At 45.6% G+C, this 25561-nt stretch overlaps 1 protein-coding gene across 1 annotated transcript in view; it reads left to right on the forward strand.

Moving 5' to 3' along the window:
• The window catches only part of LOC141273237 (transient receptor potential cation channel subfamily V member 6-like), a 78642-nt gene extending 65070 nt beyond the window's left edge, over positions 1-13572 (forward strand). The window contains exons 12-13 of the mRNA XM_073684809.1: positions 10311-10417; positions 13004-13572. Of these exons, the coding sequence (XP_073540910.1) occupies positions 10311-10417; positions 13004-13451 (555 nt within the window). The 3' untranslated portion in view covers positions 13452-13572. The remainder of the gene's footprint in view (positions 1-10310; positions 10418-13003) is intronic.
• Positions 13573-25561: the final 11989 nt, after the last annotated feature.

Genomic DNA, 25561 nt, shown 5'->3' on the forward strand with positions numbered 1-25561 from the left:
CTCCCGTGGGGAGTTATGCTACGCTCTGCTGCACCCACAACACCAGCCTCAGCGGTCTGCCCTGGAGCGGCGGTTCACTCTGACCGCAATCCACGGGTGGCGTAGTCGGACATTTTAAACATCAAAACCACATAAATAGTTCCGCCACTGGTTTGACCGCCCTGAGCCACGGAACCGGGTCGCCGCCACGGAGACTACAACCACCAGCATCCACCAAAAAGGGTCCGGCTCCGGGTGTCCCAAGGCCCAGGGGGCGCGTCAGAACATTTTCATCACCTTTCACAATCACCAATGGGACAAGGCAGGGATGTTCTCTGTCCCCTCTCTTATACATCCTAGTGACGGAGCACCTGCTCTCATCAATTCGCCATAACCCCAATATTAGGTGGATTGAGGTGGGAGGCACCGAGTACAAGTGCTCTCTATTTGCTGATGATGTCCTAGTATATATCACTCAATCACATATATCCATCCATGCTGTTATGGCTGAAATAGATCACTTTGTTACATGGTCAAATTTTAAAATCAATGCAGCGAAGTCTGAGGCCCTCGATGTCTCCCTCCCCAAATCCATCCAGTCCAACTTTCCCTTTGCCTGGCCCTCACAGGGTATCAAATACTTAGGAATTCCTATTCATAGAGACCTCTCCCATCTATGTTATCTTAATTTTGGGCCCTTTATTGAACAATTCCATACAGACCACGGTTGGCAAGTTAGAACTGTAAGATTCACTACGTGAACCACTGGTGTTTTGTGGAAAAGCACATGTACACTGTGTTCCAAATTATTATGCAAAAAGTGTTTAGGAGTGATAAGGGAAGAATTTGTTTGTTTGTCAGTTAAACTCATTGATGGTGATGTGTGTCAGGGCTCTTTATATCACTGTAAGCAATTGCAGACACCTGTGCTAATTAGTTTGGCAGGTGTGTCCAATGAAAGGCAAGACTACTTAAGAAGGCTGTCTCACATTATTAAGCAGCCTACATTTTCTGCCAAAATGGGAAAGAAAAAGGATGTGTCGGCTGCTGAGAAGCAACAAATTGTGGAGTGTTTAGGTCAAGGCATGACTACAATCAACATTGTGCGATGATCAGGATGAAGTGTCTTGGCAATCAAGAAGTATGTAGCTGATTCACAGTACACACGTGTGCGTGCTGATAAGGGCAAATTGAGGACTCTTTCCTACAGGCAATTACGTCAGGTTGAAAGAGCAGCGGCAAAAAAGCCTTGTCATAGCAGCAGACAAGTTTTTGAAGCTGCTTTTGCCTCCAACATCCCCCGAACAACAAGATGCAGGGTCCTTCAGAGGTTTGCAGCTGTGCATGCGCCATCCTGTCGACCTCCTCTATCCACTTCACACAAGCAGAAACGGCTCCAGTGGGCCAAACATTACATGAAGACTGATTTCAAAACTGTTTTGTTCACGGATGAGTGCCGTGCAGCGCTCGATGGTCCAGATGGATGGAGTGGAGGATGGCTGGTTGATGGACACCCCACGCAAACACGGCTACAGCGCCAACAAGGAGGAGGTGGAGTAATGTTTTGGGCTGGAATCATGGGGAGAGAGATTGTCGGCCCCTTTAGGATCCCTGAAGGCGCTAAAGATGAACTCCATAATGTATGTGGATTTTCTCAAACAGCACTTCCTGCCATGGTTCAAGAAGAAGAACCGTGTATTTCACAGCAAGATCATTTTTCTGCATGATAATGCACCATCTCATGCTGCACATAAAACATCTGCATCTCTGGCTGATATGGGCATAAAAGGGGACAAACTTATGGTGTGACCCCCATGCTCCCCTGATCTCTACCCCATTCAGAACCTTTGGAGCATCATTAAAAGGAGTGTCTATGATGGCGGGAGGCAGTTCACATCTAAGCAACAGCTCTGGGAGGGTATTCTGTCCTCATGCAAAACAATTGAAGCAGAAACCGTCCTATGTGAAAATGTAACATCACCTAGAATAAAGTTTTGAGTTGAAAACGGTTTGATTTCAGTTTCTAACAACCTGCTAATGCTTATAATTTCAAAAATGACCATTTTTTTGGTCTTTATTAAAATGAAAAGGTTGATCGAAAAGTTTGGGGGATCTAAGAGTGTGGCAACCCAGTAGTCATGATTACTTCGAATTCTGACAATATGAGGGTCATGCTGCAGGTAGTGCAGCAAGAAGGCACTTATGTGTCTTGCGCATCCAGGAGCACCAAGTCCCTGTTGTGTTGGTGGCGAGGTAACAATCATGCTTCCTTCCTCTGTCCTCTCCCCCCAACCTCGCACAACAGAAATGTGATCAAGGTCTCCCTCATCTGATGAGTCTTCCATCAGTTCGTCCTCCACTTCTTCCTGGGCTCCTGCACCTTCCTCACTAGTTTGGCTGCTACCATGCGCCCTGGTAAAACCATCTCCCCCACCCTCACATGCCAGCCGCCTTGGTGCTGCCGACCGTCTGGACCTTGCAGATGTTAGCCCTTCCGCATACAACTCCTCCTCCTCTACTTCCTCCACCTCCTCTTGTGCCACCACCTGACTCCGAATTCTGTTTAACATGTGCTCCAGCATGTAAATCACCGGAATAGTCATGCTGATAATGGCATCATCAGCACTAAACATCTTCGTCGCCATTTCAAAACTGTGCAGAAGGGTGCATAGGTCCCTGATCTGAGACCACTCCTCCAGCGTGATTTGCCCCACCTCTGGATCTCGTTGGCGTCAGAACGTATTGCACCAGGGCTTGTCGGTGCTGCCACAGTCGCTGCAACATGTGCAGAGTTGAATTCCACCGGGTAGGCACATCGCATTTTAGCCGGTGAAGTGGCAGGCCCAACGACTTCTGTAGAGATGTAAGTCGCTGAGCTGCGGGATGCGAATGGCGGAAGTGAGCACACAGCGACCGTGCCCTCTGCAGAAGGCCATCTTGTCTGGGATAGTGGGCTAAAAATTGCTGGACAACCAGGTTCAACACGTGAGCCATACAAGGCACGTGTGTGACATTGCCCCGGCGAAGGGCCGCACCCAGGTTTGCAGCATTGTCGCACACGGCCTTCCCTGGTTTCAGGTCCATTGGAGACAACAATTCATGAAACTGGTTCTCCAGAGCTGACCACAACTCCTCAGCTGTGTGACTCACATTTCCGAGACATTTCAATGTAAAAACCGCCTGATGACATTGAGCCCTACTGCCAGCATAGTAAGGAGGTGTGCTGGATCCCTTCTGCGCAGTTAGAAAGTTTGTGGCATGACCAGACAGGCTTTGGGTGCAGGTGGAAGACCAAGAGGAGGTTGAGGAGGCAGAAGCAGTGGAGGAACTTTGACATAAAGAGGATTGACGCACAACTCGTGGGGACGGCAAGACATGGACAGCAGCCCCTTGTCCTGCTGTCACCATAGTTACCCAGTGCCCAGTCAGCGACATGTAACGCCCCTGTCCATGCCTACTCGTCCAAGTGTCTGTGGTGAAATGCACCCTGTCACACACAGTTTCTCAAAGAAGCGGTGATGTTGTGTGCGACATGCTGGTGGAGCGCAGGCACACCTTTCTTTGAGAAGTAGTGCCGACTGGGCATCTGGTACTGGGGCACTGCGACGGACATAAGGTCTCGAAAATCCTCTGTGTCCACCAGGCGGAAAGGCAGCATTTCTGTAGCCAAGAACTTGCAGATGGTGAAATTCAACCTCTTGGCTTTCTCATGGCTAGGAGGAAATGGTCTTTTACTTGTCCACATCTGAGGGACCGAGGGCTGGCTATTGTGCTTAGACGGTGTTGATAAGGGTGTCCCCGGCAAACTGCCGGTCTGTGAGGAAGATGCAGGCAGACATGTTAGGTTGCCTTGATCCAAAGGTGGTGCTATCTATGTCGGACAGCGCTCAACACCAGCTGGTGTTACCACCTCCAAAGAAAATGATGACCTGCCAATCACGCTGGCTGTTGCGGGTAAAGAGGTGGCAGGTCTGCACCCCAAAACAGGTGTGACTGCTGTCCCCCCAGTCAGAGGATGAAGAGGCCGCGGATGCACAAGATATGGCAGACGGTGGTTGGCCCGGCCGGCTAGGCCGCATTGTAGCACACTGAGCTTCCCACTGCAACTTATGCTTCATGTCCATGTGCCGGTTCATGCATGAAGCACTCAAACTATGTATTTTTTGGCCTCTACTTAGCTTTTGCTGACAAATGTTACAGATAACACGAGTTGGGTCATCTTTATCGATCTGAAAAAATGCCCAGGCTATGCAAGGTTTAGCACCAATGCGACCTGAAAAGCCACTACGACTTGTGGTGAGAGGCAGAGTTGTGTTTGAGGATGCAGTTGTTGACGTGCTTCCAGTACTACGTCTCTGTCCAGGAAGGCGCACCCTGACCTCGTCGTCACTAGAATCTTCCTCCACCTCCTCTGCTGACCACATCTCTTGGCTGACACTGGGTTGACAGTAAGTGGGATCTCCAACCTCATCATCATCACCCTGTGCGTTATCACACCCGTCGTCCTCAGAGCCAACCTGTTCCTGCCCTGACAAAAAACTAAAGTTGTCGCTCCAATCAGGTATTTGAGTCTTATCATCGTCTTCCTCATTGTCTCCACCAACAGGAGTTACAGTTTGGGAATGAGGGTCTACATTATGGTCAGAACCTTCTGCGTCTGGTCCTGGATCCGACTCCTAAAGATTCTAGGCATCAGTGCAGATCATTTCCTCGTCTGGATTCACAGAAGCGCTGGAGTCGACCTCTGATTCCCAGGCTATAGTATGAGTAAACAGCTCTGCAGACTCAACCATCTGTTCTACCTCATACTCAGACGGGCAGCTGGAGATTTGGGAGCTGTGAGGAAGCAAGTGCGATTGGGGTGACACCTTTGAGGACTGGAGTATTTGTGATGTTGAAGTTGATGTGGAGGAGAGCCCACTTAAAGGAGCACTTGATATCCGTTGAAGCACCTGCTGTTTTTGTGCCTCATCTGAAATTTGTAGCGATTGGCGTGGCCGTAAGAAAGGGATCTTATCACATTGTCCGCTAAAAGAAGTAGACATTTTAGTTTGGCTGGAAGATGGTCTTTCTTCTGCAGATGTTACTGTTGCTTTAACACCTACCCCACGGACACAACCTTTTTTCCCCTTCCCAACACGCCTATTCCCCTTTCCACCAGCAGCAGGCCTTTTTCCACTCATTTTGGTGGTTAACTAATTCACAACTCTGGAGTTGTTTGCACAAAAAAACAATGGATGGTAACCGAGCAGAGCTGAGTGGCTAAACTGTGGTATTAGGCCAAAACTATTGGCTGGGTTAGATGCAGAAAAAAATTATATTCAATTTGCAACCTGATGGAGGTCTGTATAGATGGATTAATAGAACAAGTCCCACACACAGCTAGAGGCCCAATATTTTTTCAGAGGTAGATGCAGAAAAAAATATATTCAGTTTGCAACCTGATGGAGGTCTGTATAGATGGATTAATAGAACAAGTCCCACACACAGCTAGAAGCCCAATATTTTTTCAGAGGCAGATGCAGAAAAAAATATATTCAGTTTGCAACCTGATGGAGGTCTGTATAGATGGATTAATAGAACAAGTCCCACACACAGCTAGAAGCCCAATATTTTTTCAGAGCTAGATGCAGAAAAAAATTATATTCAATTTGCAACCTGATGTAGGTCAGTATAGATGGACTAATAGAATGATGCTATGCCCAAAAGATTTTACTTCACTAGGTGCAGTAAAAAAATTGGTATTCTATACACAGGTGGTATATCTTGCAACACAGATAGGCTACTCCACTGACTAACACACTCTGCAATAGGCCAAAAAGGATTAGCTTTGCTAGATTCAGCCAAATGCTGTGAAAAAAACTTGCACAGCACTGGCACAGACCTGCCTGGCAAGAACTGATAGGAACTGATGTAACCTAGTCCTGAAAAGGACTCCAATTACAATTAGTCTTTACTCCCACAATCTATCTATTTAAGAGCACAGACCTGCCTGATAAAAGTCGTAGGAAATGCTGTAACCTAGTCCTTAAAAGGACTGCAATCACAACTATTCCCTACTCCCAAGCTATCTGTAGATTTGTGCGAAAATTGGCTTGAAATTAACAAGGTATAGCGCACACAGCAACAGCGGTGCCGTCTAACACGCAGCTGCAGCAGTGAGAAAATGGTGGCGAATGGGAAAATGGCTTGGTCTTATAGGGCAAGGACATGTGACATACACTGCCAATGACACATGCCCTTGCTTGTGTGAAAAAAAGCACTTCGCTCCGTGTGTGCGCTGCTGATAGGCTGACAGATTGCACCTCCCCACTGTAAATGCGGGAAAGAGGAAAAAAAATGGAGATCTTCATTGTTCCTGCAGAGATCCCCCCACCCCGCTGTACACTCAAACTGCGTATTAACATTAATTTTCATCATTACTGAGAAAAAATCCAGTTATGATTTTGGTGCACGAACAGTTATCGAACATAACCTCGAACAGCCGAATTTTTCTCAAATTGTTCGTGTTCGCCGAACGGCTCGAACACCGCCCAAAACAGCTCGAATTTGAGATTGGCTAACAGTTCGAGTAGAACAACGCTCATCTCTACTTGCGATGCTGAGTGAGTTTGCGGAACCCGACGTCGCCCGCCGACAGACCAGGTCTGGACCCCCCTACCCAAGGCTTGAGAGATTGCCTCCAACAGCTAAGCAGAGAAGAGTTGAGAGACGACTGTCCCAGGAAAGTCACGCCAATGAAAGCAGAGGAGCTGCATACGTGAACAGGGCCGTCACTTCTACTGTTCACTCACTGTACTGGGGCCAATTGGGTTTAGGTACTCAGGTTGGGAGGTGAACGGTTGGGGCTAAAGAAGCTCAACGTGATCTAATTGAATTTGTCCGGAAAAGACTTTCGGCCTAGCGGGAATAACCGGTGATCCCCGCTAGGGCCATATGCAGAGTTAAAGAACTCACGTGGTGTCTCCCATGATTGAGGGCACCACATTACTTTGAGAGACTTCGTATTTTGCTAATATTTCAAATTACTGTTCATTACCCTTTTTGGCAATCCCTTGTTCCGAGTACTATCTCTATTCTCTAATCGAGATTGTGTCTCTGTGCGTTGCATTCCGGTACCTGCATTACAATTCCCCAGCAGACCTCCAGGATGTCTGCCCCCTGTAGTCCCAGAGAACAAACAGCTTTGGACCAGGAGGTACTAGGCCTAGTGGAAAAGAAGGTTCTGGTAGAGACACCATTAATCGAACAGGGGAAAGGATTCTATTCCCCCCGTTTCTGATAAAGAAGCCGGACGGCTCCTTCAGAACCATAATCCACTTGAAGGGTCTAAGCAACTTTCTAATCTACAGACCCTTCAAGATGGAATCTATAAGATCAGCCATAAAGGTGTTGTTCCCAGGGTGTTATATAAGCGCCCTCGACCTGAAGGCCTCCTACTACCACGTCCAATCCATACAGAACACCAGCAGTATCTGAGGGTAGCTGTATATATCAACAAGCATGTAAAACATTTTCAGTTCACAGCTCTGCCTGCTGTTCGGCCTCTCCATGGCTCAGAGAATTTTTACAAAGATCATTCTGGAGGTCACAGCACATTTTGAGAGAGCAGGATACTCTAATTATACCTTACTTGGACGACTTCTTGGTAGTAGGCAGATCAAGAGAGCATTGTGAACTTGCATTGACAAGGGTCAGAGCCAGTATTGGTCAGTCTTGGATGGATACTGAATCTAAAGAAGTCAAAGCTGGTACTTCAGAAGGTTCAGTCTTTTTTAGGACTTATCTTGGACTCGGAGGGACAGTCTTGTCTACTTCCAGAGGATAAGAAAGTCAAAATTACCTCCCTAGTCTCAGAAGTGATCAGGAATCCGTCCATGACCCTAAGGAAAGCAATGTCTCTTTTAGGGACAATGACATCATGTATCCCAGCAGTTCAGTGGGCTCACATACACTCCAGACTTCTACAGCAAGAGATCCTGGCAGCGGAGAAACTGCTCAGCGGACACTTGGGAAGATGATACTTTCCAGTTCAGTCATCAGCTCAATCAGATGGTGGCTAAATCCGGAGAACCTGTCACAAAGAGTTCCTTGGTCATACTGGATCAGGGACATAATCACAACTGATGCAACCAAAAAACAATGGTCTTCTGCTCTTTAAATCCAAAGGAATCCCTATGCAGTGGATGCACTACAAATTCCCTGGAACTTTTGCCTAGCCTATGTGTTTCCCCCGCTAATGTTTATTCCAACGATCTTGAGGAAGATCCGAGAAGAACAGGCGAGAGTCATACTAATCACCCCATTCTGGCCCAAGAGGCCATGGTTCACCTGGATAAGGAGGATGTCCCAATCGGAACCATGGTTCCTTCCGGACACTCCAGGTCTCTTCAAGTAGGGCCCAGTCTTCCACCCTCAGAGGTCAGGTTTGCTTTTGATGGCTTGGAGTTTGAAAGGTCATTACTAATCCAGGAAAGTTTCTCCCTGGGTCTAGTCACTACCCTGCTCAAAATCAGGAAGCCTGTGACTACTAAAATCTATGATAGGACTTGGGCAAAATTCCTATCTACTTTCGGGCAGTCAGCTAAGGGTAAAATTCCTAATAGAACTATCCTGGAATTTCTTTAAAGCGGCTTAGATATGGGGTTGGCTACCAGTACCCTTAAGGTGCAAATATCAGCTCTTGTTCGCAGTAAAACTATAATTTACCAGCGGATAGATGGGTCATCAGGTTTATGAAAGGCGTGCGATAGATCCAGACCTATTGCTACCGCGAGAATGCCTCCCTTCATCTGCTGATCTATCCTTTGGGAGGAAGGTGTTACAAGCGGTGATCCCTCCCTAAGGTGTCTGTTCTATATAAATCTCTCAGGTGGTGCTGTCATGGGAGAAGTGGAAAAGTCTTAGTTACTTACCGGTAACGGGATTTTACAGAACCCATAACAGCATCCTTATATTCCCTCCCTTTTATCACATGTGGTGTGCACTATATATGCGTGTATACCAAGAAATGTTTTATTGGTGGTAGTTGTGTACTAACATACTGTCTGGAGGTCCTCTCATGCTCTGAAACAAAACTGAAGCTGAAGAGAGGTACTGTACTGCCTTTTTATTCAGTAGGTTTCCTGTCCTTGGTGGGAGGATACCGTCTCTCAGGTGGTGGTCATGGGCTCTGTAAAATCTCGTTACCAGTAAGCAACTAAGACTTTTGCTCTCATCTGACCACATAACCTTCTCCCATGCCTCCTCTGGATCATCCAGATGGTCATTGGTGAACTTCAAATGGGCCTGGACATGTGCTGGTGTCAGCAGGGGGACCTTGCGTGCCCTGCAGGATTTTAATCCATGACAGCTTAGTGTGTTACTAACTTTAATGCTTGAGACTGTGGTCCCAGCTCTCTTCACGTCATTGACCAGGTTCTCCTGTGGATTCTGGGCTGATTCCTGACCTTTCTCAGAATCATCCTTGCCACACGAGGCGAGAACTTACATGGAGCCCCAGACCGAGGAAGATTGACAGTCATCTTGTGTTTCTTCCATTTTCTAATAATTGTGCCAACAGTTGTTGCCTTCTCACCAAGCTGCTTGCTTACTGTCCTGTAGTCCATTTCCAGCCTTGTGCAGGTCTACAATTTTGTCCCTGGTGTCCTTAGACAGCTGTTTTGGTCTTGACCATGGTGGAGAGGTTGGCGTATGATTGAGTGTGTGGACAGGTGTCTTTGAGCTCATTACCTGTATAAAACAGGTGCAATTAATACAGGTAATGAGTGCAGAGTAGAAGGGCTTCTTAAAGAAAAAGTACAGCTCTGTGCGAGCCAGAATTCTTGCTGGTTGGTAGGTGATCAAATACTTATTTCATGCAATAAAATGCTAATTAATTATGTAAAAATCATACAATGTGACTTTCTAATTTTTATTTATAGATTCTGACTTTCACAGTTGAAGTGTACCTACGATAAAAATTACAGACCTCTCCATTCTTTGTAGGTGGGAAAAATTGCTAAATTGGCAGTGTATCAAATAGTTATTTTCCCCACTGTATGCAGTCTTCCCATGGGATCTACATATCATCAGCAAACTGTCTCATAAAATCTGCTAACTTTATTGCACTAATGGACAAATTTATTATATTATCATGGAATATATAAATATAATATGATTTTAAATTAACCCAATCTAGTAATATTAGACATTCTGCACAAGATTAAATTTCAGATGAACCTCATGAACTCTGTTGTGGCCAGGTCATCTTGTATGAATCTGGCTCTTGCCCGATTGGCATGTGGTTGTGGAATATTACTTCATCACCTACCTTTCTTTTGCTACCACAGGTAGCTGCTACCACTGTTATGTTAGAAAGGAGGCTCCCTCGATGTCTCTGGCCACGAACTGGAGTGTGTGGCACTGAGTATGGCTTAGGGGATCGATGGTATCTCCGGTAAGTTCAAGTAAATGCCTAGAGATAAATCTTCCCTTTATCTCTAAACTCTTGGAACGCCTGGTCCATTCCCGTCTAATAAGCTATCTGAGATAACTCTCTTCTTGACCCTCTACAATCTGGTTTCCTCTCTTTATATTCTACTGAAACTTCCCTCACTAAAGTCTCTAATGATCTACTAACAGCTAAATCTAATGGTCACTACTCCCTGCTGATTCTCCTGGATCTCTCTGCAGCATTCGACACTGTGGATCACCAGCTCCTCCTCACTATGCTCCGCACTATTGGCCTCAAGGACTCTGTTCTCTCCTGGTTCTCCTCCTATCTCTCTGACCGCTCCTTCTGTGTCTTTCGCCGGCTCCTCCTCCTCCCTACTTCCCCTTACTGTTGGCCTTCCTCAAGGATCAGTCCTAGGCCCCCTTCTTTTCTCCTTATGCACTGCTTCTATTGGACAAACAATCAGCAGATTCGGTTTCCAGTACCATCTCTATGCTGATGACACCCAATTATACACCTCTGCTCCGGACATCACCCCTGCATTACTACAAAATACCAGTGATTGTCTTTCTGCTGTGTCTAACATTATGTCCTCCCTCTGTCTACAACTGAATCTGTCAAAAACGGAACTACTCGTCTTTCCTCCCTCCACTAACCTACCTGTGCCCGATATTGCCATTTCCGTTTGTGGCTCAACCATTACTCCCCAGCAACAAGCCCGTTGTCTTGGGGTCATTTTTGACTCAGATCTTTCCTTCACTCCTCACATCAAATCACTCGCTCGTTCATGTCATCTACACCTCAAAATCATCTCAAGAATCAGGACTTTTCTCACCTTTGACTCGGCAAAAACTCTTACTGTAGCTTATTCATTCTCGTCTCGACTATTGCAACTCTCTACTAATCGGTCTCCCTCTTACTAAACTCTCCCCTCTCCAATCCGTTCTTAACACAGCAGCCAGGACCATATTCCTCGCCAACCGCTACACCGATGCCTCTTCCCTGTGCCAGTCATTGCATTGGTTGCCCATCCAATATAGAGTTCAATTTAAACTTATCACTCTTACCCACAAATCTCTACATGCTTCAGTACCCCCCTACATCTCCTCCCTTGTCTGTCTACCACCCTACCCGTGACCTCTGTTCTGCCTATGACTTAAAACTAAAATCCTCCATAATCCGAACTTCCCACTCCCGTCTCAAAGATTTCTCGCGTGCTGCGCCAATTCTTGGGAATTAATCGAACTGTCCTGGATAGTGCATTCCAAATACCCACAGTTTCAAGCGGACTCTAAAAACCCATTTCTTTAGACTGGCGTATCGCCTCCACACACTGTCCGTCCCGGTTTTCCCCCATATTAAAATCATCTTCAATTTCAGGTTCATACCAACCATGCACATAATAGCCTCAGTCAGGACTGCACACCTACTGGCAGGCGACCAGTCCATGTATTATTTATCCTATTTAGTATATCAAGGCTGCATTATACAATATATGTACATTTTACCTTTTGTGTCTCCCCCATTTCCTCAAAGACTGTAAGCTTGCGAGCAGGGCCCTCACTCCTTTTGATTTGAGAGATGCTTATTCTGTATTGTTTGTATAAGTCCCCCCTAAAATTGTAATGTGCTGTGGAATATGTTGGCGCTATAAAAATAAAAATGTATTATAATCTGATCGTAAATGGTATATTATCAATTTAATGTATATTTGGGTAAAAATGGAATATTGCAGAGGCATAGCTAGAGGTTCAGCTCAGGGGTGTAAAACCCTCTGAGTGGGCTCCTAACAAGGTAAATCTGAGTACAACTACGGTGGTGCAGCCTAATAGTGGGTATAGGGGAACCTCAGCAGATGACTGTGCTGCTGCTAAAAATAAATCACTATACAAAGGCCAACACTGACCATATGATGACCATGAAGACACATTTCACTAATCAAATTTCCAGCCCTGTCCCCATGTAATCCCAACCTGCCCAAACTCCTTAACCTGCTGATACCTCAGTACTGAGCCGCCGCTGCCATGTGTCCCTATAACTGCACCAACTGTGTGGTACAATAACTGCTCCTCTAAGTGCCCCACATAATGATGACACCACTGTGCCCCTTATAGTAAAATGCTCTCTAGATGGTAAAATTACCCCCTAGAAAATGACTGCCCTGTGCAAGTGTCCTAGAAAACAGTGTCCACTTTTTGGATTTCCACTACTAATTTAACCCCCTTTTCTAATACATTTTTATTACCTTCCCTGCTCACTTAAGCTCATCTGTGCGTCAGATATCCTTTTGTTTTGATTCTGGCTCTGCACCTTCTGATCTGGGATGCGGAATCGACCAAACAGAGCAGGATATGTCACTGGTGGGAGCGGGGCCATGTCTCAGTGAGTGCTGTGCACGCCGAAACAGTTAAGTGTAGCATAGCTCCAAGTGGGCCCCTATGAGCACGGGGCCTGAGGCGACTGCGCCGCCTTATCCCCCGGTAGCTATGCTACTGTGTAGAAGGCCTGTTGAAATACCATGGCATAATTTGGGGGGAAAAATGTTTAATTCAAGCAATTCCATGGAATTAACATATGTTTGTATTCCAGTGTGGTGGTGAGGAAAGACCTAAGTAAACAGAAGATCCGCCGTTATGTTGAAGCATTTCAAGGACCTGAAGGAGACCAGCTCGATAAACAAGCCAACGATATCCTCAAATCGAACAAAACCTTTTCCTCCACCATAAAGTCCAATCTTCCCACCCTGAAGGTCACAGAGGTGGATTCACATGAGCTACCAAGGACGTCAGAAACTCAACATAGTCAATTACATGGTCCCACAACAAGTATACACAAGACCTATCTTGAGCTGCCAGAAGTATACATAGAACCGCAAAGAAGGGAATTGACAGGTGAAAATAATTTGGTGTCATCAGAAATACAGAAAGGTAGCAGTCGTGGGTGCCAGATATTGAGATCGGCTCCCGTACAAAAACTACAAGCGCCGTTACCACAAGATGCCAGTAGTGAAGCTGAGGAAGAAATCTACCATGTTTGATAAAAAGCTGGAATGGTGGAGACAAAGTGAAATTGTTTCTCCGTAAGGAAAAAAAAAATAACTCAATGAGTTAAAATCTGGTCTTAACCAGAAAACATTTTTGACTTTCTAAAAGTATTGTAGCTATAGATGTCTAAAGGGCCTGCGAAACATAGGACATAAAGTCAAGTTTTAATAAATGGGTCGTTGTCTCAGAAGATACAGTATTATATTGTTTTTAAGACTTCCAAAACCTTGAGGAAACGGTGATGTGAGAAAGACCTTGCCCTGTGATAAAGTTGTATAGCGATACCTAAGGATTACTTTGTATAGGATATACTACAAGACGTGATCAGTATATGGACCGATAACCTATGATGCAATCATGTTTCCACTGTCTTCCTACCAGATAGTTGCATTCATTTTCTGTAATGCCTAACAAATATATTTAATAAAATTTGTAAAAAAAAATTGATATTTCCAGAAAAGAACTTGCAGCATACTCAAAGGCATTTAAAACACAAAATTTGGAGCCCCAGATCCCAAAAAACTAGAGAACAACCACCCCAAACTATCCCCATTGAGCATGGCTTCGCTAAACGTTACTTTTTGCTGTTGGGTCCCGTTATTGATTTGTCGAAATCTGGACTGTTGGCTACCGGTACACAGACTTTCAAACGGAGGTTCATGTTACTGTTCGTATTCGACATTCTAATAAATCTTGTTGAAAGGCTGCAGCACAGCCCATCAACAAACTCTAAGACTGTGGGCACTTCCAGCCAATCACAGCCATGCCAAGTATTGGCATGGCTATGATTAGCCGACGCACCATGTGATCCACCTTGTATAAAGGCTGGATCACGTGTTGCGCCGCCATTCTGTCACCTGGTGTACGGTCCCATGAGAGCCTGGTGCAGCATGCCCTACCAGCCTTGTGTGGTGTGCCCGTAATACATGTTGGTAGATACTGCCCTAACCTGCCTGGTACAGAGTGCCCTAATCCAGCCTTTTCTCTACTGGGAAATTTTTTAGGGGGAAAAACATTTAACAAAGGATCGATTATGGGATGTGGTGGTGGTTGTGGTGATCATATTGCTGCTGCAGGGAGAGGATGTAGTCGATCGGTGCCTAAGTGAAACACCTTCCTCTGGTGCACACATGCGAAAGGAAGTTCTGCGTCATGTGGTGGGGCCTAGTACTGCTGGCTGAATGGTGAGGCTAGGACATGTTGAGGTGGTTAGATTGGATGGCTGAGAGTGCTTCCAGTTCTTTTTTATTGTCTTCCATCCAGTCCCCTGCAGAAAGCGCAGAGTAGGCACCTGAGGACCATGGGCATCTTCTTCCACCTCACCTCCTTGCAAATCAGCCAAGCAGTCTAAGCCCAAAGTCATGCAGCAGTCTCTTCTACTTTTTGATGACCTGTCCCTGCCCCAGAAGTGGAAGAGACTGAGTGCACTGATACCAAACCACTTGCTACGTTGGAGGATGAGTACGTGGGAGGGCTAGTGCATTTGGTCAGTGGACCACAGTAGCACATATCAGAGGATGATGAAACACAGGTGCCAACTGTTGCGACTTTGTACAGTGTGCAGACCGCCAAGGAGGGCAGGGGTGAGGACTGGGTGAAAGATGATGCAGGGGATGATGAGGTCATAGACCCCACATGGACCGAAGGCCATCCGTGTGACGTGCACAGTTCGGAAGAAGAGGGGGTGGTCATGTTGCCCCAAAAGCACAGCAAAAGAGGGAGCAGGGTGCAAAAGCACAGCAGCCAGCCCAAAACCAGTACGTCAGCGGATACTACCCACTGTGCCGAGGAAATGAGCAAACCAAAGCCAGCTCAAAAAAGCTCTCTGGCGTGGCATTTCTTCAGGCAATGTTCTGATGACAAGACACGGGTGGTTTGCACGCTGTGCCGTCAGTCTAAAGCGAGGCATAAATGTTCTGAACCCCTGAGCACCACCTGTATAACGAGTCATCTGAATTCCAAAAATGAGGTGTAGTGGAGTACCCACCTTTAAAAGCATTCCAGATTTGAGCCTCCTCCTGCTCCCTCTTCTGCTGCGGTCTCTGCCTCTTCCTCCCGCTCATGATCAACAGTGCCACTGCCTCCCTGCAAAGAGATTGTGACAGCACCACCAGCAATGTCACTGAGCATCTCAACACTGTCCCATGCAAGTGTTCAGCTCTCAATCCCCCAAAGCCTCGAGAGAAAGAGGAAGTAATACACCCTTACCCACCCATGAGCCATGGTCATGAATGACAGCATTTCCAAATTCCTAGTCTTTGAAATGCTGCCATTCCAGCTGGAGGAGACAGACAGTTTTAAAAAATGGATGACTGTGGCTGTTCCATAATACACTGCTCAAAAAAATAAAGAGAACACTCAAATAACACATCTTAGATCTGAATGAAATAGTCTCATTGAATACTTTGTTCTGTACAAAGTTGAATGTGCTGACAACAAAATCACACAAAAATCATCAATGTAAATCAAATTTATTAACCAATGGAGGCCTGGATTTGGAGTCACCCCCAAAATTAAAGTGGAAAAACACACTACAGGCTGATCCAACTGTGATGTAATGTCCTTAAAACAAGTCAAAATGAGGCTCCGTATTGTGTGTGGCCTCCATGTGCCTGTATGACCTCCCTACAACGCCTGGGCATGCTCCTGATGAGGTTGCGGATGGTCTCCTGTGGGATCTCCTCCCAGACCTGGACTAAAGCATCCGCCAACTCCTGGACAGTCTGTGGTGTGGTGTTGGTGGATGGAGCGAGACATGATGTCCCAGATGTGCTCAATCGGATTCAGGTCTGGGGAACGGGCGGGCCAGTCCATAGCTTCAATGCCTTCATCTTGCAGGAACTGCTGACACTCCAGCCACATGAGGTCTGGCATTGTCCTGCATTAGGAGGAACCCAAGGCCAACCGCACCATCATATGGTCTCACCAGGGGTCTGAGGATCTCATCTCGGTACCTAATGGCAGTCAGGCTACCTCTGGCGAGCACATAGAGGGCTGTGCGCCCTCCAAAGAAATGCCACCCTACACCATTACTGACCCACTGCCAAACTGGTTATGCTGAAGGATGTTGCAGGCAGCAGATCGCTCTCCACGGCATCTCCAGACTCTGTCACGTCTGTCACATGTGCTCAGGGTGAACCTGCTTTCATCTGTGAAGAGCACAGGGCGCCAGTGGCGACTTTGCCAATCCTGGTGTTCTGTGGCAAATGCCAAGCGTCCTGCACGGTGTTGGGCTGTGAGCACAACCCCCATCTGTGGACATCGGGCCCTCATACCCCCCTCATGGAGTCGGTTTCTAATCGTTTGTGCAGACACATGCACATTTGTGGCCTGCTGGAGGTCATTTTGCAGGGCTCTGGCAGTGCTCCTCCTGTTCTTCCTTGCACAAAGGTGGAGGTAGCAGTCCTGCTGCTGGGTTGTTGCCCTCCTACGGCCCCCTCCACGTCTCCTGGTGTACTGGCCTGTCTCCTGGTAGCCCCTCCAGCCTCTGGACACTACGCTGACAGACACAGCAAACCTTCTTGCCACAGCTCACATTGATGTGCCATCCTGGATGAGCTGCAGTACCTGAGAAACTTCTGTGTGCTGTAGAGTCCGTCTCATGCTACCATTAGTATTGTGAAAGCACAACCAACATTAAAGTGACTAAAACATCAGCCAGAAAGCATTGGTACTGAGATATGGTCTGTGGTCCCCACCTGCAGAACCACTCCTTTATTGAGGGTGTCTTGATAATTGCCAATAATTTCCATCTATTGTCTATTCCATTTGCACACCAGCATGTGAAATTTATTGTCAATCAGTGTTGCTTCCTAAGTGGACAGTTTGATTTCACAGAAGTTTGATTTACTTGGAGTTATATTCTGTTGTTTAAGTGTTCCCTTTATTTTTTTGAGGAGTGTACTTTGTTCATGGCCGCCACTACTTTTTCAGGTTGGCTATCCCTGCCCTGCACACACATCTTGCGGACCAAATCAGGTGTGCACTGCGCAGCGACATCCGTGGCAAGGTCCATATACTCACTGCTGCGTGGACCAGTAACCACTGCCAGGGATGTTACATCTCCCTAACTGCCCACTGGAGAAAAGTAATGGTGGCTGGGCCAGAGGCAAAAGGCATTCTAGCTCATGTCCTACCACCACCTGGGAGTGCTGGACATTTCTCTGTCAATGTTACTTCCTCCTCCTACTCTGCTTCCTTCACCACCTCATCGTCCAGTCACAGTAAGACCTGCACCACCAACTTCAGCACAGTCAGGGTGAAATAACAGCAAGCTTTACTGAAACTCATCTGTTTGGTTGACAAATCTCACATTATGCAGTAGCTGCGGAAGAGGATCAAACCGCAGACAGGAGAGTGCTTGGTGCTGGTGAACCTCAAGCCCGACCTGGTGGTGTATGATAACAGGCAAAATCTCATAGCAGCTCTGGGCCTAGATGGTTTGATGCACATCCCTGGCCTGGCACATGAGCTGAATTTGGTGGTGCAGGGCTTCCTTAAAAAATGACCCGCATATGTCAGAGCTGCTGCTGAAAGCGCGGGCAGTGTGAGCGTGTTTTCGCATTCACACCCTGCTTCTGCTCGCCTGTCTGCATTGCAGTGACACTTGTGCCTTCCTGCTCACCGACTCATATGGACGTACCAACAAGGTGGAACTCCACCTTGCATATGCTGGGGAGACTGGGCGAGAAGTAGTCATTAATGGAGTTTAAGCTGCATCATGCCCAGTTTAGCCGCTCTGTGGAACAACACCACTTCACCACCAATGAGTGTGCCTCTATGCAGGACGTGTGCCTTTTTGTGCTGCTCGAATAATCCACCAACATGGCCAGCACTGATGATACTATGATGAGCATTACTATAGCACTCCTATGCCTGCTTGAAAAATGCCTCAGGCAATGATGGATGAGGTGGTGGCACAGGAGGAACAGAGACTCCACACCTTTATCAGGCCTGTCGTCCACAAATGGCTTGGAGGGTGGGTTCCTGTAGCAACAGCAGCCAGGTACATAACTGTCCAGCCAGGGGACCGTTTTGGAGGATGAGGAGGAGGAACAGTGTTCTTGGTAGGGTGGCACTCAAAGAAGCTCATGAACATCACTGGAACATGGCTGGGGTGATACAGAGGACCAAGACCATATACCTCCTACTGAGGACAGCTTGTCAATTCTTCTGGGCAGTCTGACACACACAAACCAATACATGCTGCTATGCCTACGCAACGACCACTGAGTTACCCGTATTGTAGCCAGTGCTGATTACTGGATGGCCACCCTGCAAGATTTCCACTACAACGACAATGTAACATCCTTGCTTCTGTCGCTGGAGCTGGATCGCAAAATGCGTGAATACAAGCGTACGCTGGTAGAGGCACTACTGACGGCATTCCCACCTGACAGTGGGGGCTCGGTGGAAGAACAAAGCAGAAGAGAAGGAGGAAGTCCCCAACACAGCTGGGGCACCAGCACCACATCGGAAGGCAGAGTTAGCATGGCTGAAATGTGGCAAAATTTTCTCGGCACACCACAACATATGTCACCACCATCTGTTACTGTCTGTATTACCAGTATGCAACATTTCAACAACATTGTGGAAGAGTACTTATCCACATGTAGCCACATACTAAGTGATGGGTCTGCCCATTTAACTTCTGGGTCTCCAAATTGGACACAAGGACTGAGCTTGCACTTTATGCCTTGGAGGTGCTCGCCTTCCCTGCGACAAGTGTACTGTCAGAAGGTGAGTTTAGCATGGCAGGAGGTATATCAGCAGAGACTGCAATGAAAATTAGAGACATTAAAAAATTGTTGTCCCAGTATAGTGAATTGCTCGAATTCAAACGTCTGAATAATAGTGTCACCTTAAGACTAACAAATTTAAAACACAGACTGGTGCATCTGCCTGTCCACAGTCAATGTGGAGACTTGAAGCTAACATTCATTAAGATGAACCAGGCTTGGATCACACAGGACTTGCCCGTACCTTTTGGCTGACAAGTTCCTCCCAGCCATTGTTATACCCTTTTTCCCTGGCAATTGACCCGCTCCCAGAATATTAACTTCAGCCCCCAGCTGTCTGCTTTCCCTCAGCTGGTTATAAAAATTACAGGGGACCCCAAGTCGTTTTTTTTATTTATTTTTTTTATTTATTAATAAGTACAGTAAGGTCACCTGAGTTCATAGCAGCTATTTCTCTTGCTTTGCAAATGTCAGTGCCTGACTGATGAACGATCGCAAGTCCGACATTCAGCACTCCAACATTCATCAGTCCAGCACTCGAGTTACCATGAGATCTGGTGGCTGTGAACTCGGGAAACCTCTCAGGCTACCAGAGTTTGAAGCCACTGGGTCTCCCAGCAGCTGCGAGGCCCGGAAACCTCATGGGAAACTTTGAGGAACATTTCAAGGTTACTGGAGTTTTCAGCTGCTGGAGCACCTGGAGGCTAAGGTTACCTTGGGTGTATATTTTATTGTACTTGTTAATAAATTAAAAAAACATGGAATTGGGTCCCCCATAATTTTAATAACCAGCTGAGGGAAAGCCAACGGCTGGGGGCTGATGTTAATATTCTAGGAACGGGCCAATAGCCATATAGGTTCCCAGGCTATTAATATCAGCTAACAGCTGTTTGCTTAGCCTTTACTGTTTATTATAGGGGAGAACCCCCCCCCAAAAAAAAAAATGTGGGATCCCCCTATGTTCAATCACCAACAAAGGCTAAACAGACAGCTGTGGGCTGATATTTATAGCCTAGGAAAGGGCCATGTATATTGGCCAACTCCCAGATTAATAAGAGTTACATCAGCCTTCAGTTGCCCCAGAAATGGCTCATCCATTGGATGTGCAAATTCTGGCGTTTAGCCTCAGCTCTTCCCTCTTGCCCTGGTGCGGTGACAAGTGGGATAATATTTGTGGGTTTGATGCCAGCTTTGTAGTGTCAGCTGACATCAAGCTCACAGGTTAGTAATGGAGAGACATCTATAAGACGCCTCCATTACTAACCCCAGAGTGAAATGTAATAAAAACACAGACACAGAGAAAAGTTCTTTATTTGAAATAAATACTCCCCACCCTCTTTTATCCATTTATTAATGTAAAATTAAAAATAATAAAACATTATAAATCAGAGACGGTGTTTCTTTCACTGTCACACAGATGACATCATGGGAAACAATGGCTGTTCGGGCCCCCCATTCATTTGACTTGGGTTCTAGTTCAGATACCGTTCTGGTACTCAAACCAAACTTTTTTTAATGTTCGGTTGAACCCGCCGGGCCCGAAAATCCACGGGTTCGCCCATCACCACTGCAGAGTAGAATTATTTTTTGTCACACTACTCATACAAACATGGCTTCAGAGTACCCAAAGGCTTAACTGCACAATACTCCCACAGGCAGGGGGGTGCAGAGTACATACAGAGGCTTAAAAGCACAGTACTCTCACAAGCGGGGTTGCAGAGTACATACAGAGGCTTAAAAGCACAGTACTCCCACAGCCTGGATTACACAATACACACAGAAGCATAAAGGCACAGTACTTCCACAGTTATGGAAGCATTGTACACACAGCGGCTTTTTGGCACAGTACTCCTACAGATATGGGTGCAGAGTACACTCAGCGGCTTTTTGGCACAGTACTGCCACTGAAACGCATGCAGAGTATACACAGAAGCTTTTTTGCAGAGTGGGCAGTCTAATTCTCTCCCTCACTCAAAATGCGTCCTTTCCCTACACTAATCAGAGCAGAATAATGAAGGCACACGTGATCTGGTATTTATACAGGCCAGGTTATGTGGTGAGCCGGCCAATACTTGCCATGGCTGTGATGGCTCAGGAAGTGTCTACAGCTCAAAAGCTTGATGATTGGCTGCGTTGTAGCTTTTCAGCAAACTTTATTAGGCATCCGAACCCAAATAGTAAACCAGACATCCAGTAAAAAGTCTGTGTTTGAAGTTTGGTAACGGACACTAGGAGTACGGTACGAACCCTGAAGTTTACAGTTCGGATTTGCTCATCCCTACTCATTACCAAACATGAAAGTACAGTATATCAGCACAGACTGCAATGAAAATTAGAGACATTAAAGAGTTATTCCTGTACAGTGAATCGCTCGAATTCAAACATCTGGATAATAATGTCACCTTAAGACTAACCAAATTAGAACAAGAGACCATCAATAAGAAAGTTAAAAAACTTTTTAGGGATCAGGAGGATTTCAAATCAGGGCAACTATTGTCCAGGCAAGATACTCGGAAATTCAGGCTCTCTGAGACCAGGGAGGTTGTAACTGACCCCTTAGAGTGTCTTTTAGAGCTCGGACGACTTCAAGTATTTTGAAATGTCACAAAAATAAAAAAAAACATGAGTCCGTTTACCATAACTCAAAAATTATTTGTCTGTGCCCAAAATGGAGACTAAAACGGGCACAAATAGAATTTTCACCATCTTTAACAACTAATGATGGTGCTCCCTTTGTAATTCACAATAAGGCCACGGCCCCACTATCAGTATTCGGTCAGTATTTTTTCTCAGGAGTGGGAATCAAAACCAGATGAGGAACAATCAGAGAAAAGGTATAATAGAAACAAGTCACCAATTATGTATTTATCACCCACTTCTGGTTTTGTCTCCCACTCCTGAGAAAAAATACTGACCAAATACTGATAGTCGGGCCGTGGTCTAATGGTTATTCTACCAGAACATTTGTTAATTCCCGTAACAAATCACATGCTGGTAAAATCAATAGTCATCAACCAAATAGAGAATTTATATTATCCCTTACTGAGGCGGCTTCCCACATCACTATTGAAAAGGGAACGACATTCAAAAACAACATCGCAATATCTAACATCTCGGACAGAGAATTATATTTATCTTTCCTTGAATGTAAAGTAACAGTTTTTGGGGTCCATTTTCTCCTCTTACCCTTATGAAAATAAAAAATTTGGGGCTAAAAGATAATTTTTGTGGAAAAAGTTTGATTTTTTTATTTTCACGGCTCCATGTTATAAACTTCTGTGAAGCACCATCAGGGTGCTCGCCACATATCTAGATAAGTTCTCTGAGGGGTCTAGTTTCTAAAATGTCACTTGTGGGGGGTTTCCACTGTTTAGGCACATCAGGGGCACATCCGCTAATTATTCAAGCAAATTTTACATTCAAAAAATCAAATGGCGCTCCTTCCCTTCTGAACCCTGCTGTGCGCCCAAACAGTGGTTTTCCCCCACATATGGGGTATTGGCATGCCCAGGAGAAATTGCACAACATATATTGGGGTCCATTTTTTCCTGTTACCCTTGCGAAAATAAAAAAATTGGGGTCTAAAGTAAAATTTTTGTGAAAAAAGTTAAATGTTCATTGTTTTCTTCCACATTACAAAAATTTCTGTGAAGCACCTGAAAGGTTAATAAACTTCTGGAATGTGGTTTTGAGCATCTTGAGGGGTGCAGTTTTTAGAATGGTGTCACTTTTAGGTATTTTCTGTCATAAAGGCCCCTCAAAGTCACTTCAAATGTGATGTGGTCCCTAAAAAAATGTTTTTGTAAATTTTGTTGGAAAAATGAGAAATCTCTAGTCAACTTTTAACCCTTATAACTTCCTAACAAAAAAAAATTTTGGTTCCAAAATTGTGCTGATGTAAAGTAGACATGTGGGAAATGTTATTTATTAACTATTTTGAGTGACATATCTCTCTGATTTAAGGGCATGAAAATTCAAAGTTTGAAAATTGTGAAATTTTCGCCAAATTTCAGATTTTTTTTCACAAACTCAAGTCATATCGAAAAAATTTTACCACTATCATGAAGTACAATATGTAACGAAAAAACTATCTCAGAATCGTGAATCCGTTGAAGCGTTCCAGAGTTATTACCTCATAAAGTGACAGTGGTCAGAATTGTAAAAATTGGCCCGGTCATTAACGTGCAAAGCACCCTCGGGGGTAAAGGGGTTAAACACTTCCAACTATCATACACTGCTCAAAAAAATAAAGGGAACACTTAAACAACAGAATATAACTCCAAGTAAATCAAACTTCTGTGAAATCAAACTGTCCACTTAGGAAGCAACACTGATTGACAATAAATTTCACATGCTGGTGTGCAAATGGAATAGACAATAGATGGAAATTATTGGCAATTATCAAGACACCCTCAATAAAGGAGTGGTTCTGCAGGTGGGGACCACAGACCACATCTCAGTACCAATGCTTTCTGGCTGATGTTTTGGTCTCTTTTGAATGTTGGTTGTGCTTTCACACTTGTGGTAGCATGAGACGGACTCTACAACCCACAGAAGTTGCTCAGGTAGTGCAGCTCATCCAGGATGGCACATCAATGCGACCTGTGGCAAGAAGGTTTGCTGTGTCTGTCAGCTTAGTGGCCAGAGGCTGGAGGGGCTACCAGGAGACAGGCCAGTACAGCAGGAGATATGGAGGGGGCTGTAGGAGGGCAACAACCCAGCAGCAGGACTGCTACCTCTGTCTTTGTGCAAGGAGGAACAGGAGGAGCACTGCCAGAGCTCTGCAAAATGACCTCCAGCAGGTCACAAATGTGCATGTTTCTGCACAAACGGTTAGAAACCGACCCCATGAGGGTGGTATGAGGGCCCGACGTCCACAGATGGGGGTTGTGCTCACAGCCCAACACAGTGCAGGACGCTTGGCATTTGCCACAGAACACCAGGATTGGCAAAGTCGCCACTGGCGCCCTGTGTTCTTCACAGATGAAAGCAGGTTCACACTGAGCACATGTGACAAACGTGACAGAGTCTGGAGACGCTGTGGAGAGCGATCTGCTGCCTGCAACATTCTTCAGCATGACCAGTTTGGCAGTGGGTCAGTAATGGTGTGGGGTGGCATTTCTTTGGAGGGCCACACAGCCCTCCATGTGCTCGCCGGAGGTAGCCTGACTGCCATTAGGTACCAAGATGAGATCCTCAGACCCCTTGTGAGACCATATGCTGGTGCAGTTGGCCCTGGGTTCCTCCTAATGCAGGACAATGCCAGACCTCATGTGGCTGGAGTGTGTCAGCAGTTCCTGCAAGATGAAGGCATTGAAGCTATGGACTGGCCCGCCCGTTCCCCAGACCTGAATCCGATTGAGCACATCTGGGACATCATGTCTCGCTCCATCCACCAACGTCACGTTGCACCACAGACTGTCCAGGAGTGGGCGGATGCTTTAGTCCAGGTCTGGGAGGAGATCCCACAGGAGACCATCCGCAACCTCATCAGGAGCATGCCCAGGCGTTGTAGGGAGGTCATACAGGCATGTGGAGGCCACACACAATACTCAGCCTCATCAGGAGCATGCCCAGGCGTTGTAGGGAGGTCATACAGGCACGTGGAGGCCACACACAATACTCAGCCTCATTGTGACTTGTTTTAAGGACATTACATCAAAGTTGGATCAGCCTGTAGTGTGTTTTTCCACTTTAATTTGGGGGGTGACTCCAAATCCAGGCCTCCATTGGTTAATAAATGTGATTTCCATTGATGATTTTTGTGTGATTTTGTTGTCAGCACATTCAACTTTGTACAGAACAAAGTATTCAATGAGAATATTTCATTCATTTAGATCTAGGATGTGTTATTTCAGTGTTCCCTTTATTTTTTTGAGCAGTGTATTTTTATTTTTTTACCCAAAGTGCATAAAAGTGTTACTAATAACAGCAAATTTATCCCACTATATTGATTTATTTTTGCAACCTTATGTTATTACTTTATCTTCATATATATATATATATATATATATATATATATATATATATATATATATATATATATATATATATATATGTTTTTTTTAATATAATTTCTTCTTTTTACGTTTGCTTTAAATGTGAATGGAGCAGAAAGGTCAGAAAACGCAAAATCATTATAAAATAAATCAAGTAAAGCATTTATAAATTAATTTATAATTTACATTGTGGGAAAACTGTATTATTGTCTTATTACTAGGCATGACAAGACATGGTGACAGTATATGAAAAGTTACTAGTTCTGGTTGCTTTTCTCACCCAGTATTGAGGTCACAATGCAGATTTCCTGCCCAGGAGGGAGGATCATACATAAGGGTTGTTGAGTTTCTTGTGACTTCAGTGCT

Source organism: Phyllobates terribilis, unplaced genomic scaffold, assembly GCF_046119375.1.
Source record: "Phyllobates terribilis strain yellow unplaced genomic scaffold, ASM4611937v1 Scaffold_5__5_contigs__length_657084704, whole genome shotgun sequence".
Classification (NCBI taxonomy): domain Eukaryota; kingdom Metazoa; phylum Chordata; class Amphibia; order Anura; family Dendrobatidae; genus Phyllobates; species Phyllobates terribilis.